The 17,340-nt window shown below is 43.1% G+C and overlaps 1 protein-coding gene across 3 annotated transcripts in view; it reads right to left on the bottom strand.

Moving 5' to 3' along the window:
- Positions 1–5,651: 5,651 nt before the first annotated feature.
- The window catches only part of sbf2 (SET binding factor 2), a 110,107-nt gene continuing 98,418 nt past the window's right edge, over positions 5,652–17,340 (bottom strand). For all 3 annotated transcript variants that reach the window (XM_085402292.1, XM_085402308.1, XM_085402300.1), the window contains 8 exons: positions 17,194–17,320; positions 16,757–16,884; positions 11,750–11,974; positions 11,557–11,664; positions 11,252–11,442; positions 7,879–7,966; positions 7,677–7,808; positions 5,652–7,061 (listed from right to left, as the gene is read on the bottom strand). In XM_085402292.1, coding sequence (XP_085258418.1) covers positions 6,963–7,061; positions 7,677–7,808; positions 7,879–7,966; positions 11,252–11,442; positions 11,557–11,664; positions 11,750–11,974; positions 16,757–16,884; positions 17,194–17,320 — 1,098 coding nt within the window. In that variant the 3' untranslated portion in view covers positions 5,652–6,962. The remainder of the gene's footprint in view (positions 7,062–7,676; positions 7,809–7,878; positions 7,967–11,251; positions 11,443–11,556; positions 11,665–11,749; positions 11,975–16,756; positions 16,885–17,193; positions 17,321–17,340) is intronic.

The raw sequence follows: 17,340 nt of genomic DNA, 5'->3' as shown, positions 1-17,340 counted from the left end.
TTCATCCTCATGTTTCAGTGAAAACAGAGACAGCATTGCAGGAACATTGTTTCGGCATCAAGCTGTCATTTCGGGCACTTGTTTGTCTCTCGTCTTGTCAGCCAGGCAGCTCGCCTGCACAATGCACGTTTATAGTTTACAGTAAAAAAGCAACTCGCCTTCATTTGTCCTTCTGAAAGGAAACTGGGAGTTCATTTTGAGTTCAGGAGATGAGATAACGACCTGCACACCGGTCTAACAGTCAGCACCGTGCACATATCTCTATACTGGCAGGTCACTGATAAGATCAGGTGTAGAAACAGATCAGTCAAGGCTCTGAGCTAATAATGTAAACGGGATTGTAGAAAAAAACACTAAACACAACACAGACTCTGCTTTTATGGGTGTCTTGCATGATGATATACGATTAACAGGGTTTGCTGTGTGATAAACAGATTTGGTGTCCACATTTGTTTTTAAGAGGTATTTATATCTCAGAATCTGAGAAAAATGTGCTGCTTTTTATTGCAAATACTATTCTCAGAATTGTGAGTTTCTGATCTCCGTAGCTAAATTGCACAAGCCCTCTGCATTCCAAGTAAAGGCTATCTCTAGCTGTCTCACCCTCAAGCTCATGTGTTCGAATAGCACCCTAATGCCCATAACCAATCCATCTGATTCCTCTCCAAAACATCCTCATAGAGACTGATTTGAAACTGGAACATCTTATGGGATTGTCTGCTGGTGAAAAAATGTCTGGCAGATGCCTGTTTTCTGGGTTAGATGGCTTCCCACAGTGACCTCAGCCCTGAGCGCTTCTATAGCTGAATGGGCTCAGGGTTCAGCTGCAGAGAGAAACTGTGGGTCACTTACACAGGCAAGTGAAAAACATCAGGGCCTCAGATAAATCACTCAAAATGGGCCAAAGAAACAGTCACGAAAGCAAACACCAGCCCTTAACGATACAAATCAAATGTTTATTGTGCTTTTCTATTCATGGATGAGCGGGCGGTGTCTGGATAAGATCATCTGGAGCATGCACTGGATAATCTAGACCCCCATGTGCTGCCCGCAGTTGACATCACCCTGATTTCCAAGGGTGGGACTCGATGATGTGTGTCAAGCTAAGTGAGATCAGCGTTTGGAAGTGTTCTGCTGAATTTTGGAGCAGGTGCCCGCAGAGAGGCCCGCAAGTTTGTGAAGCGGGAAGGACCCCCAGCAGCGGCGAATGAACTCTCAAGTTGCCTACATGACATGACATTCATGTAAAAATTGCTACATAGCAGGCATTCATTGCAGCCACAGGGCTACATGGATATTAGCCTTGGAGGAGCAATAAAATAAATCAGGATCATCTGTCACTGGGGTATTTTTGGGGCCTGCGGAAAGGCCAATCAGCTTATTTCTGGAGATGTTTTATTGGACAAGAAGCATTTACTGCAGCTGTGACTAAACACGAAGAGCGCGATCCAAAACCAACAGATACGTGCAATGTTTAATTTATAGACCACTTTTGATGTGGAAGCAGCACGCTTCCAGCCAACCAAGACTAATCACAGTGAACTCAAGACACATGCAGCCAAGTTACACAATATCACTGTTACACAGCAATGCATTTAAAACACTGCTGCTTGTAGGGGTAATAGAGGCTTTCATCAGTAATTTGTCTCAAACGTTGAGAAAGAAATCACTTGCACAGGCAGTAATGTACACCACCTCATGCTATCGTTATATAACAGCTTGGAGTTTTCATCCTAAAATACTTATTCAATTGATGTGCATGAATTTGGTGCAATCCGGTCTTAAGGAAGTAAAACCCCCATTTTTATCTCTGGAGAAGATGATTCCTATCATGCCATTCCACACAATCTTGCTGGATAACTTCCGCTGCATCCCAGTATTAACGGGCCAAGGTCCTAATCCCCTTACCCAAAGCAAAATGCTAAATATGATGTGTCATAGACTCTGTCCAGATGTTGGCCTGCTGCAGCTCTGCACCTGCTGCCAGTATAAGCCAGCTGGGAGATTGCATTGCTTGACAAATACTCACCACTTCCCTCCAAAAAAGTGCCTCACCGCTCTTCTTTTGACCTCAGCTTCCTCTCTGAATCAAACCTTCGAGGGACCACACGAGTCCTGTTCTGCACCGCCAACCAGGCGCCACAGCGCCTGAGCTGGGGCTCCTGCCCAGTCCCATATTCATTGTTGGCAAGTGAGACATAGATCATCATCATCCTCTCCAAGCCCTGTTGCTGGCTCAGATCAGAAAACATCAGTTGAAGGGGTGTCTGATTACTGCTCATTGATAGGACATCCTTTCTTGAAGATGAGGTGCTCACACAAGGACAGAAATTACAAATAGTTCTTCCTGTATCCTGTGACTCTATCCTATGTGTGACATGACAGCAAATGATGAGCAGCTTTGTTTTGTTTTTTTTTTACCTTGAACTCACTGCTAAGGTCAGCATTCAGTACTCACTGTACTTCTAGAAAACCTGTTGACAAACCTATGAAATTCATCATGTGATTGTGGTGTGTTAGCACTCACCTTATTGACAGAGCTGATGCTCTGAGATCACAGATAATAAGTCATAAAACCAGAGTACAGAAGAAGTTAAAATGCCGAGTGCTAAATGAAAAGCCAGAAGATGACCAAATCTATTTTTGTTTATCCTGAAGGGAACATACTGCGAGTGCTAGGACTCGATTGCCATGTGTTAACAGTTACATGGAAAGTTTTCACAGGACTCTATTAAATGATGTGAAAAACTAAGTGTGCTCCATGTTTCAGTTGATTTTAGAAGAGCTTTTAGTGGGAATAACTCTCTCTGCACGAGTCTCTGACACCCCACTCTTCCTTATAATGTTGCTTTAGTTCATTGAGGCTTGATGTGTTGATGCACAGCTCTTTTAACGTCCCTCCACAGCATTTCAGTCATGTTGAGGCCTCGACTATTGATTGGACCATTGCAGCACCTTGGTTCTTTTCTTTTTCAGCAATTCTGTTGTAGATTTGCTGCTGTTGGATAACTCAGTTCAGACCAGCTGTAGCAGTCAGACAGATTGCCTCCCGGATGCTTTAAATAAAGAGCAGTTCTTAGTCGACTCAATGACGGCAAGGTGCCGAAGTCCTGTGGCTGTAAAACAAGCCCCAAATCCTCCACTCTCCATTATCATGCTTGTAGATTTGTATGAGGTGTTTGTACTGCTGTATTTGGTTCTCTGTGCAATACACTGTGCATGGCGGCCAGACGTCTCCATTTTGGTCTCATCTATCCAAAGGACATTGTCCCAGAACACTTGTGGTTTGCTGAGATGCAACTTTGCAAACCGAAATTGCGCTGCCATGTTCTTTTCGGAGAGGGGACGCTTTCTCTCAGGAATCCTGTGAGGGGAAAGTTTGACCTTTCTTTCAGCTGTAATCCAGATAAATATGAGCTTCAGCTAACAGAGAAATCATCACTAGCTAGCAGATGGCAGACAATCCAGTCTTACACTGCTGGCTGCTTAGCTTCTACATATAAACCCAAAAACATTCCTTTGGTAAACATTGTCTGAGAATACAAAACAGTTACACAATAAAGTAAACTCTGAGTCATTGTTTTTCGGACACTTATGACAGATGGATGGTGTAAATGTGAGGAGACATAAAAAAATGGCAGGCGATTTATATCTGACCTGACATGATTAGACTGGGAGCTCTAACAACCAGACGATCCACTATGAGCCAGCACTTGGCGACACTGGGAAGGAATAACTCCCTTTTAAGAATAAGAAACTGGCAGAGCCAGACTCAGGGTGGAGCTGGCATCTTCTTCGACTGGCTGGTGAGTGAGGGGAAAGGAAAAGAGGAAAAGAAAAGAGGAAAGGACAGCTTCGGGAGTCTGAAACAAAATAACAAATTTAAACACTATTTTTTTTTAACATGGGGTGAAAAGAATCTGGCTGAATCAAATCAAAAGGCTGACTCGCTTTACTCCATGGTTACACATAAATCACTTGATTTAAAACATTATTTTCCTCTTCGATGTCCTAAAACCCTGACAAAACAAACCAAAAATGCCCCTGCTGGTAGTTAGGAGCAGTCAGGGCTCAGAGGTTTCTATGTGAGATTGACTCCTCCAACCTGCATATCAAAGTATCTTTGGGCAAGATACTGAAGCCTTAGCTGCTCCTGATGCACAGATTGGAGTTTGTCTATTTACTACAATGTCACCTTGATTCAGTGCAAACATATCCATAATTAAAAAATTTGTATTGCATTGGTAAAGAAATACCCCCATTTGGCTGTGGGCATTCACTCTTCCCTCTGCTTGCATGGAAACACAGTTGTCATCGAGATTTTGGCCCCAGATCTTCAGCACTCTTTGGGGTCTCCTGGGTGTTTCCCTGTCCCTTTTCATTTTCCACTCCTCCTTCTCCTGCGGTTCAATAACCTGGCCTCCACCTCCTGTTTGCCTCAGCATAATACCCACTCAGATAATGATGCAAATAATAAAATAAAACAAATAAACAAAACAAAAAGACTAATAAGATGAGCTTACAGAGAGTTAAATGTGCTCCTCTTGGAAAACGCAGTTGATTGTGACCTTTTACTGGCAGTGTGAGTTCAGTCTCAGCTCGAGGCCAAGTGTACCTGAGCCAATGTGGGCGCCTAGTTCATACATTCATTTTTGGCAAGACTGTGGGATTACTCAGGGTGAGTTTCTATTTATTTATTTTTTTCACCAGTCCCAGAGGCACCACTTCCATCCAGACAAGGCAGGCAACTGCTTGAAGTCTAGGGGGCATGGGGTTAACAAAGTTTAAACTAGTGCAGAAGTGGCAAAGTGCAAAGTCTGCATGTTGCACAAATAGGAGAAACCTGACTCCCTTCAAGGGGGCCCCACCTGACTGCACTCTCTCCAGCTGAAAGTAGCGTGAATGATTCTGTTTAAACAAACCTAATGACAACAGTGAGAGCCAATCTGTGAAAATGAAGACGAGTTATCCTTCTGGGACTGAAGAAAGACAGGAGGAAAAAGAGGAGAAGAAAAGCAACACAGCAGTGAGTGGAGCGGATAATTACTATTAAATATAATGCTGAAAGAGACACTCGAATAACATAACTTTTACTATCTAGCTATCGTCTTCTGCTTAGCTGTGATAGGGCGAGAGGATTCATCAGCTAATTTGATCCCACGCATCTCCTCACACTACAAAAACTCAAAATCTTACCAAGTATATTTGTCTTATTTCTAGTCACAAGATCTCATTACACTTAAAATAAGACAAAATCAGCTACAAAGCGTCATTCCAGTAAGATACAGGAACTTGTTTCAAGACAGTGAATTTTGAAACTAGAGAATTTTCACTCGTTTCATTTTTCCCCTTATTTCAAGGTAAAATATCTTGATGATGAAACAAGTGAAAATTCTCTAGTTTCAAGATTCACTATCTTCAAAGAATTTCCTATATTAAGAGATATTGGTGATAAAACACTGGCTGCGGTGCCATCTGTGAATTTTCCCTAGGGCCCCAATAGACTCTAGAATCGCCAGTGCCATTTTAAGGCCCCACTAATCTCGCGCACATGTTCAGATTAGGAAATTCAAAATTAGAAATGGTCATCATTTAATCCTGCCTTTACTTCATCACTAGGTAGAAAAATATATGAGCACAAAAGGAACAGGTAGTTTCAAGTATGTTTGATTTATTTCCAAAAAAAAAATAATAAAAAAAAAATAGCGTAACCACAAAACATGGTACAAAGATACAGTAACGCCGCTGATATGGCTGAATAGTTTGTGTTTTTCTTCTTTTGTAATGAAAAACTGTGAAGGCTGCATAAACAGAGGACAGATGGGACGATAAACTCTGAAAACAATCACGTCCTACATGATATATATTCTTTAAAAAGCCCTTAAAAGACAGAGCCTGTCCGAACAACAACAACAACAACAATGTCCATTTCATTTTCAGAAAAACATGTCACCACAAACAAAGAACAGGCCACTCGGGGGGTTTTGTGCACCAGTAACAACACATTGAAGAAAAAAGAAAAGAAAAACTCAGTCACATTAGAATTAAAGTTAGAAAAAGTATACTTATGTTCAGTACATACAGTATATAAAACAACATGTCATGTAGGTATTTACAGGAAAACGTAACGCCACCACACTTACACAGTTACACTTTTAATAAAAATAATAATTTACATTACACGAGACAAAAGTGTTAAACCAGAAGTCAATGAACATTCGACAAAACAGAGGAAACGTCACATTTTTAAATTAAAACAAAACAAAAAATCTCAGGTAACTCATTTGAGCTCACTGTGCAAAATCTTTCCATTTAATCTGTCACGAGGAAACGACACATGCACATTGCCAAGTAATGCCTTTAGCCTCGCTGTCCGCATCTGTCAGAAAGTCTATATTTGATGACGAGTGCATACGTTAGCGCTAAGTGCAAACAAATTGCTTTTTAATGTTGTGCATTAAAAATCTCTGAGTTTTTGGCGGTTCATACGTTTATGTAAGCAGCAATAACTTTTTCCTTGTAGTAAAATAAGATAGAAATTCTTTTACAAGCTTTTTTTTTTTTTAATGTTTTTAAGTCAAAAACTGAACCCACAGTTTGATTGGCCAGTGATATTGCTTTGATCTATGTACATCTAGAACAGGATAACATGTCCTTGGTAGTGCAGTCCCCTAAAACCTCAGCTTATGTTTACTTTATCCCTGTCAGGGGGGTGGGAGTGGGGCACGCTGACAGCAGAGGCAAATTTGGTCACCCGATTCCAACTGAAGCTCACCTGTGGAGTGATGACAGGTTGCTAAGTAACAGGCAGATAGGTGGATGGAGAGTATCCATCCTCCACTACCAGGCACTTAATTCACTGTTTGGTCCCCAAAATGAAAGACATCTAAAAGTTGGATAAAGCAGCTGTCGCGTCTCGACCGCCCGACGCTGCCTCTGATGTCGGTGATGTCGTGTTTACTTCACGCATCAGAGATGCAGTTCTGGATCTTGTCTATCCACACTTGAGCGCTGGGAGCATCTGAGGCACAGAAGTTGTAGACTCTCTTGCTGGTCTTCAGCTAGAGGACAAATGGGTGGAAGGACAAAAGGTTAAATGGCAGCAAAAAGGGCAACAATGTCACAAATTTTCATCCCAATTTAGCACACATTTTAAACACGTTTACAGAATTCCTGCTGGATTGTTGAGGATCAAATACTTATTTCGCTCGAAGACGTGCAAATTGATGCATTACTTTCATGTAAGGTTTTTTTCTCTGGATGTTTCTGGCTAGAAAATGGACGGATGGACCAGGTTTCTTCACAATTGAGCAAACTTCCCTGAAATTTACGATGGGATCAAAAAGCTGTTTCCCTCACTGTACGTTCCTACCCTCACCTGGTCTCAATCTCTGAGTAGCGACCGAAAGAATAATATTATAGATGGCGTAGCTCTCCCTTAGTGACAGCGGTAGGAGCTCAGTCATTCAGGAGGGAATCAGACTAAAGCCTCTATGACATGCTGCAGTGCAGGCAGCGAACTCACGTCAAGTAGTTTTTCTATAAAACATTTTGGGAAAATACCGACACCCATAATGCAACACTCTATGCAAGACCATATTAATCCAATTGTATAATATAAAAACAACTTCCAGATAAAATATAATATGTAGACCAGTGAATAAATGTGTACTCACATCAAAGAAAGCCTTTTCACTGATGTGCTTTGGAGCTCCTATAGTGGGCGCGGCCGTCATCACGGACTCCACCTCTGCTAGATCGATGTGGCCTCTGCAGTTCGTGTCCTCGCCGGTGTCGTAGTACCTCATCTGCAAAGACGAGACTGTTAAACCTGCAACCGGTCACTCAAACTACAGCAGGGTAGTGCAACCTGCTCACCTGGTGTTTTGTAATGTCCAACACGAACCAGCGAGGCTTCCAACCTTTCAGCAGTGCTCCACGTTTATACAGGACGCCCTCATAAGACCTACAAAAATAACAGTTGTAAGATTGGATGTTATGCGTCGACACTTTTAACCTCACATTAGTCTTAAAAGCAGAAATCACAAGAACTCTGGTATTTTGTTAATTGCGATTTTAACCGATTCCATCAGAGTCAGAGTCCCAAGGAGAGCAGCTGACAGAGGTAGTCATGAAATTTTGGATGAAGTCTGCATTAGCCAAAACTCCTGGCTCCAACTCCGCACATATCTCCGACAGAAGTAGCACACGCTGCTTCACAAAAAGCCACAACTAAACAGTTGGCACCCTTTCTCCTCATCCTCGTTGTCATCTGTTCATGAATTTGCTATCTTCCACTACACATGAACCTATAAATGAACCCATATGCTGACTTCAGTGTCCTCCACGTTTATGTGATGTGTAGTTAGTGGATACGGTTCCTTCAGAGGAGTCGCCAGGGCACCAGGGAACATGACACCTGACGCCTTGCAGTGAAAATTCAGTGTTTTATTTATGATTTTCACTGTTTTTGTGTCTGACTTCCTGTCTGCCTGATGCAGCTTCATCAAAAATAGTCGTTGGGCATATTTTTTTTAGCAAAGCAGAGTAAAGAGGACTTTACTCTGTCCTGTCCTGTCCCCTCTCCCCTCAACCGACCCTGCTCCGGTCCTGAGCACTCATGAGCTGAGGCGTGTGTTCCGGAGCATTAACACCAGGAAGGCGGCTGGGCCGGATGGAGTGCTGGGCCGGGTGCTAAAAGACTGTGCTGCGGACCTGGCGGACGTCTTCACCTCTATATATAACACCTCGTTGTCCTGTTCACTGGTACCATCCTGTTTCAAAGCAGCAACCATCGTTCCCATCCCAAAACAGTCAAATGTCACATGTCTGAACGATTTCAGACCTGTGGCACTCACCCCCATTCCCGCCAAATGCCTGGAGAGACTGGTCATTAAACACATCAGAGCTGCTTTTCCACCATCCCTGGACTCGCACCAGTTTGCATACAGGGAGAACCGGTCAACCGAGGATGCGATCGCCACAGTGCTGCACACATTACTGAAGCACTTGGAACACAGGAACACCTATGCACGGCTCCTCTTTGTAGACTACAGCTCGGCTTTTAATACCATCCGGCCATACAAACTCCGTCCCAAACTCCACCAACTGGGACTTAACTCCTCTCTGTGCAACTGGATTGTGGACTTCCTCACTAACCGTAGACAGAGTGTCAGAGTGGGTAAGAACACCTCTTCCACCCTTGTGGTCAACACTGGTGCCCCTCAGGGGTGTGTTCTGAGCCCTCTGCTATACACTCTCTTCACCCATGACTGTATTTCCTCCCGCGCGTCCAATCTCATTGTTAAGTTTGCAGATGACACTACAGTGCTCGGACTTATATCCAACAACGATGAGACAAACTATAGGACAGAGGTGCAACAACTAGAGTCATGGTGCCACGACAATAACTTGGTCTTAAACACCAAAAAGACCAAGGAGATCATTGTAGATTTCCGGAAGAGGGGTCATAACAACCATCTGCCTCTCTTCATTGGCAGTGAGGCGGTGGAGAGGGTGAGCAGTTTTAAATTCTTGGGGGTAACTGTGACCGAGGACCTGTCCTGGGGCAACCATATCACCTCAGTTGTACGGAAGGCCCAACAGCGCCTCTACTACCTGAGGAGACTGCGGAGCGCACACATTCCCAGATCTCTGATGTTGAACTTCTACAACTGTGCCATCAGCAGCGTTCTGACGTATGGATTTCTAGTGTGGTTCCCCAGCTGCACCAAGGCCGATCAGCAAGCACTCCAGCGGGTGGTGAAAGAAGCTGGCAGAATTATTGGAACAAGTCTGCCAGAGATCAGTAATATCTTCCCCACTCGCTGTCTGAGGAGGGTGCACAGTATCCTGCGGGACCAACATCACCCTGCGCGCCACCTTTTCCATCTGCTGCCCTCAGGGAGAAGGTACAGGTCTATACAGGCCAGAACATCCAGACTGGCCAACAGCCTGTATCCACAGGCTGTGAGGCTCCTGAACTCTCTGCCCCCCTCTCACGGACAATAACCATATCCAACTTCTTAATAGCAATGAACTGGTCTGCATTGGTGCATCATATCTTTATTCTCTTCCCCCTCCTGCCCCCCCCCCCCCCTCTTTCTTAAATAGATAACTATCATATCTGATATCATATCTCACAGTACAATAATATTGAATGGGTTGCATTGTTGTATTTTGTCATGTTTCTCAGGTCTTTGTCTGAATTTCTACGAACATTATTGCTAAGGATTGTCTTATTGCATTGGAGTCACACTGGGTTAAATATGTACACTTGGGTTTTAAGGGGTATTTATTATTTTCTTCTTTTTTTTGGGTTGTATGGAAGCCCCAAACGCAATTTCATTGTTCTTGACAATGACAATAAATAAATAAATACTAATACTAAATACTAAATACTTTATGCTCGAGCAGTGGGAGAGTGACCTCTTTCAGGTCCACTCCGGCGACCGCCTGCAGTGAGCTCTGATGTCAGATGGAGGCAATGTTCAAATATGTGCTACAAACGGTCTGTGGCCCACTGTTGTTCGTGTTGCTGTCGGTCTAACAGCTAACCATGTAGGAGGGTTGTGTTAAAAACAATGAATGGTGTCACTGCAGCCACTGTCCGTGCTTTTCGTGTTTTATTTTTTGATAGTTGTTTTGTTTTTGCAGTTCTCCCGTTCCCGGTGAACTCTGCTATCCTGCTGTGTTCGGCACTAGCTTCCAGTCAGGATCTCGGGCGGGCGAAAACCCCTCTCCACCCTCTGTCCTGCTAAAAAGTGGACAAATTTGTGGGACCATGAGACATCAGAATAATGTAGGCCATGTTTTGTGATTTGGATGCAATGAGAAGGTGTTGAAACATGGAAAATGCTCGCTGATAAGTAATATCTGGTTTCTGATTTACTTGCTTCATCTGTTAAAACTTTAGCCTGTCCGAACATTATTTGAATCAGGAGGAGCACGTATTACACTGAAAATATACTCATTTTTTTTAAACATAAAGTAGATTTTAATGACCGTATGTCCACCTCAGGAAACGATCCAGATATTGGAGCCAAAAGACTGTACTTTAACCTCACAGTAATTGTAAAATTACACACCCAGAGTTTAATAGAGTACAGACAATTCTCACAAAACATGACACACAGCGTACCAGAGCGCTGACTCATTTTCCAAAACTGGACTGGCCCCTCGGCAACAGCTTGTCAGCGAAACAAATGTGGACTTCTAATTTGTTCCGGAAATCGGGAAGTTCACGACCCACCTGTTCTCCTCGCTCTTGGGGGTGAACTGGTTGTAAAGTGTTGCGGCGCGGCGGTTGATCCCATTGGCTGTGGCGGTGCTGTGGTCCTCTACCAGAGCGCTGTCTGGCAGGTGCAGCATGGAGCGCCGCTGGAAGGCCTGCAGGTTAGGTGTGGAAATGAGGCCTGAGATGGACAGCGAATCCTTACAGAGCTACACACGAACAAAAAAGAAAAGAAATATTTAGACAATTAAGCAAATGCAAAGCATATGACTGCCCTTCTATGTTCAATCATAACATGTCATAAAGACTCCTCCAGCACGCACATTTCCCTCTTGCTTGAGGTCCTCCTGAATGCTCATTCTGACTCTTTCCAGAGTTGTCTGCCATTTTTCCGGGGCCTGGTTAAGCTCGCTCTCTAACCTCTCGATGTCCTGCAGCACAAAGAAGAGCCGAGTAAAGTTACCCACAAAATGACAAACAGAACAAACATTTTAAACAAAAGCTGGGGTCTCTTACAGTGAGAAGCTTGGTGATGGCGTCCGGCTGGGCGCGGCTCACGCTGCTGTAACACGGCCAGACAATCCTCCTCTTGCTGTTGGAGATGGTGTGCAGCTCCTCCGAGCTCTCCACCCTCACAGCCATCGTCCTCCAGTCGTAACACGGCCCAGTCGACAGGGTCTCCTCTGTGAAGAAGTCCCATTTATTCAGGCTGAGGATGCTGATAGAAGGCTTCAGGATCACCTGAAACACAGACATCACATGGCTTTAAGGAGAATTTAATCTAATTCTTTAATCTAATTCAGTTTTATTTGTATAGTTCGTCTATAGGGTTTGCTACTAATCGAATGAATTGGTTGTTTTATCCCAGTCCAGCATGCCAAAGCACACCAAGGTGCATTCATTGGACTGTGAGCGTGTGAATGTTAGGTTAGAAAAGCCACCAGTGCTACCCTTCAGCCTCCCAGCTGATGTAACTATGGTATGAATTCAAAAATTCGAGGTAATTTCAGAAGCTAAAGGTCACTGAGATTTCAACTTATCTGAGATCAAGTTATTGTCTTCATAAACTTGGGTGTCTGCACCAGCAGCTCGCCTGTTGTTGCGACAACAATTCCCCATCACCCTTTCATGTTTTTTTAAGAGGTTCTAGAAATGATCAGTAGAGTTTGCTTCCCTCTGTTCCAGAGTTTGCGGCATAAACTAGGGCTACGTCCACACTAGCCCGGATAGATTTGAAAACAGAGTTTTCGTCTGAAAACGTTCCGCGTCCACACTAGCGTTTTAAGTCGTTGTTCACAGAGTTGTTCGTCCACATTAAACGACCGAAAACGCTTATTCCAGTCCTGCGCACGCGCAAAAGCGAGTGAGAATTCAAGAATTTGAAGAAAAGCTATCTGGAGCATGTACAAACTCATATTAATCTTTTGTAGGGCTGTCAAAATTGACAGCAATCAAAACAACTGCTGTATAATGCCTTCCGCTATCTTTGTTTAATTGGCCACATGACTGCGTCACATGACTAAAATGCGTCATCGCTTTAGAAAGTCTGCGTTTCCGAGTGTCCACACTGCAACGGGACAGCTGCGTTTTGAAATGTATGCGTTTTCGAGAGCGTTTCCAAAACGCTGCGTTTTTCCTTGAGGAAAACGCCGTCTCCCGTCCACACTGAGACGGTCCAAACGAAAACGCATTAGTGTGGACGTAGCCTAGGAAAGCTGCATCACTGACAGGTTAGCGGTGCAGAGATTAAAGAAGATTCAAGACCATTTAGGATTTAATATACACATGGGAGGATTTTTAAATCAACTCTGTAGAATACTTGAAGCCAACATAGCGCTGCTAAAACTCGACTTGTGTGTTTAGCTTGTATGAAGTCTCGATACGCAGCAGTATGCTGACCCTGGAAAGTCCAACAATCTACTGTGGCAACACAATGTGTAACGACTGTCTCCTTGGTGCTTTCCTATGATGATGCTCAACTTGAGATCAAAATCAGCAAATGATAAACAAAATAACTGACTGTTCAGTCTCTGTAGTTAATAAGTGTCAACTCCAAACTCACGTTGGCCACTGTAACCAAATTCTTGGTCATATATTAGGTTATTCTTTAAAGATTAGTGAAAAGTCAGTTTCCAAGATTTATATTAAAAAAAATGTCTGAAACAAATTCTTTGCTGAACTTTATCTCATCTGGTCCGGCTGTGAACAGCCAAACAGCCAACCTTTAGTCCGACGAGAAAAACAAAGAAATGTTTTCACCCTGATTCACTTTGTTTCGGACAGACTTTCAGACCAAGCACAGGAAGCGGACCAAAAGCTGAAAACCAGGTCATCAGACTGGTTATCCGCATTAAAACGACACATGACGTTCACTTCGGCAACAATGTGGGCGAAGACCTATTAGGTGTGTGCAAGTTTTACTAAAATCTGACCGATACTCGAACAGGAGGAGTAGCTTCTTGGAAAACTGTCTGGAAAAGGAAGCAGCACAGTTTGAATGAAGACCCATTGTGTACAAATTTAATTACATTTTGACCAATCCTCTGGGAGGAGGAGCGTCTTTTCACGACGCCCCATTACAGGTGTAGATGCAATGAATGTTTCTCTATAAACAGAGTATCTTTAAATGCTTTATTCATTGAGAAGATGACAAATCACCATGACATCCACCCCTGCTCTAACCTGTCACTGTCAATGAGAGCAGGATGGAGGTACATAGTGTAACCACCTGTGGAGTCCCTCAGCCTCCTGGTAGATACACAGATGGTATGAATTTCAAACTCGTATGTCGGGTCGTTCTCGACTTAGTGCATTCACAAACTTGGGTGTTGATGTGGGTCGCTAATTTCATCTGCCCGCCTACCCGGCAGGTTGACGACAATACCCCGTGAGCCTTAAGCGGACACAACTAAACTAAACATATTTTAGGTGTGAAAATCAACCTTCATCAGCGAAAATGTTGGACTATGAAGCTTTCTTGGTGTCTACTGACGGCAGTCCAGGCTTCAGGCAGTTGTGATATTAAAATGATCCCTTCACGTTGGCGCTAGCGACGGTGATGGCAAAAACGTTCCACTTTGCGCAGATGAAACAAACTCAGTGTTTTAGCCTCAAACTCTGACAATAAATCATTCAGCTCGGAGGAGCCAAAACATCCAAGTGTAGCACGTTTGAGCGCTGCGTACTTTAAAAATAAAATATTATTGTAAACATGTTTGATCAGTGCACAGGCTACAAGATAGGACAGGCGAACGATTTGCCGTGAGTACTCAGGATTTGGCTGGAACATTTGTTTTCAGTCAGCTACACGGCAGAATTTTATTATTAATGCCGTTCAACCTTGAAACACTAATCCTCATCTTATTTTTGTATATTTATGTTTGCATGTGGTGTAACCACAGACCTACAGATGACGAGGATTTCTTTGGTGAGGAGATCTGATCCAGTTCTCAGTGTGTCACATCATTTACAGGAACTTTGTTTTTCTATCAGTCTCTGAAGAAAATATAAACTAAAGGTCCACAATACCATAGTTACCGATTAAAGTTTTGCTTACATGTGACAGTAGCTTTCCAACATTTTCCATCATTCCATTAAGGGAACAAGGCCCCAGTCACAGGACTACAGACTCGTCTACAAGCATCTGGTTGCTGAGAAAATGCTGGGAAAACGATTCTAAAGCACCAGACATGCAGCCCTGCAGCCCCTTAGCAACCGAATGTCACCAGGGAAAAACATGTATTCCACAAACAGCTGGCAAAAACATCCTTGTGATTGGTTTGGCTTCTTACACCTTGCTGCCATCTTAGTTTGCACGAAGTGACAGACTTGTCTACAAACACCGTCCCCAGCTGCTCTTCGGCCTGAAACTATGAAAACTGACACAAACCAGGAATGGAGACCATTTGACTTCAAAGTAAAAACATGTTGGCTGCAGCACTGAGGAGCAACTTTTACTTTGAAGGCAAACCTGTTGCTCAGGAGGTAGAGCAGGTCATCTACTAATTGGAAGGTTGTTGGTGGTTTGATCCCTGGTTTCTGCTCCAGTCTGCATTAATAAGTTTCCTGGGGCCATACTGAACCCCAAATTGATCTCACATGCATTCAATGGAGTGTGACTGTTAGATAGAAAGCACTTAGGCTTAAAAAGTGCTTGAATAAAGGAGGCAAGTTGTATAAAGTGCTATATAAAACCTGTTCCATGTAACATTTCTTGTTTGCATCACGCTTGCTCGGCTAGTAGTTAACGTTTATTGGCAAACAAACATGAAAAACTACAGGCAATTGTGGCAATCTGTTAGCAACCTAAGCAGTTGAGATTTGAGGGTGATTTGCTTACGTTTGCTGTCAAAGTAAATGGTCAAGTGTTAAATGGACTGGTTCTTCTACAGAGCTTTTTATCAGCACATGAGCACTAACAATGCTTTATCTTATTTACACACACATTCATACAAGCACTTTTTTCGACATCCAAGTACCTTCTATCTAATATTTACACACACTCCAATAAATGCATAGGGAGCAACTCGGGGTTCAGTACATTGCCCAAGAATGCTTTGGCATGTAAACTGGAGCAGCCAGGGATTGAACCACTAACCTTGGATGACCTGCTCCAGGAACCGCTGCCAACCAGTTGGAGAATACACAGTTCCCTAGCAACTGGTGGCTGCGATCCAATCCAATACGGCAAATAAGCCTCGAGCAATGTTTGTGTGATGCCACGTGGAGGTAGAGGAATCACTGACCCGTATTTTATCCTGCAGTGGGTGAAGTATCCTGATCATTTACATCAGGGGTGTCAAACTCATTTTACTTCACATTCAGCCCACTTTGATCTTAAATTGGTCAGACCAGTGAAACTCACCTTTCTCTTGGTGTAAAGCACTTTAACTACGCATTTAACCCATTGATCTTTATATACAAACAAACAAATAGATTTTTTTTTACATGTTAAAGAAAAGCGTGTCAATACGACTCTTTGGGCTTAAATTGTAAGAAATAAATGTGCAAATTGACACAAAAAGTTCTGTTAGCTCATGCATACACTGTCCTGTAATTATGTATGTTTCTGATGTAAACCAATTGTAACAAGCATACATTTCTATAGCAGACAGTAAAAAAGCATTTAATTGTTTATCTAATGTTTGTTTGACACCCCAGATTTACATGGTAAAGTAAGGTGAGAACATTTTTAAGTAGCCTAATCAAATATTTTATAGCTATCCAGCTTTTATATCTGGACCCTCCTCGAATACTTTAAATGATTCATAGTTCAAAATGAGCCTACACTCGGTGCTCGTCTTCTTTTAAGACCAGTTTCACTTTTTCTGATTGGTTGGCCTTCACAAACAGAAGTTTAGGAGAGCAGGTGTGTGACACTGCTGTCCTCATAGTCATGTTATGTTTATGCTGAAGGCTCTGGCTACTAAACATCCTTCTCTGGATCCACAGCTGCACGAATCAACTATAGCTGCCTGATGTATAGGTTAAGGTGAAGGACAGAAACTTGAAGGAAACACTCACTTCATTCTCAGAGGGGCTGTACAGATAGTTGAAGAAGATGGGACTCCTCCGGTGCATCCTGTTGATGCAATCCCAGATACAGATGCCTCTCCGGGCCTGCTTATCACCCTTATCCTCAAACAACAAGCCTGCAAAAAAACACACAGGATAAGCTGACGAGGATGTGAAGCCATTACTGTTTTGACTGATGTAACAGCTTCCTGGGTAGCTGTGTGCATTCATATCAGAGATCTAGTTTCCTTTATTTACAGTGACAGAAAAGCCAGAATCTTGCTACCCAGGGAAGTGGTGTTGACGAAGAGGGGCCAAGAATCTTTTCAAATCAATAAAATTGTTGTGACTGTTAAGGAAACCACCATAGGTTCATAATTCTGTGTAACAAAGCATTTTTAGAGAAGAAGAAAATAAAAGATCCCCTCTGGTTAAAGGACACTGACCGTGTTCCAAGCGCTCGTAGTCAGAGTCCAACAGGAAGTTCTTGAAGCGGTTAGAGATGTGATGATAAGCCAGGAACTTCAGATAATACTGATTAAACTCAAACTCCAGAGGATGCTGCTCCAAAATCTGCAAGGATATGAAAAGAT

Source organism: Rhamphochromis longiceps, linkage group LG1 (genome assembly GCF_057381845.1).
Source record: "Rhamphochromis longiceps isolate RC_006_pf linkage group LG1, R_longiceps_female_GT1.1, whole genome shotgun sequence".
NCBI classification, from domain to species: Eukaryota; Metazoa; Chordata; class Actinopteri; order Cichliformes; family Cichlidae; genus Rhamphochromis; species Rhamphochromis longiceps.
Note: the sequence above shows the minus strand (reverse complement) of the source record. Positions and strands in the feature narration are given on the sequence as shown.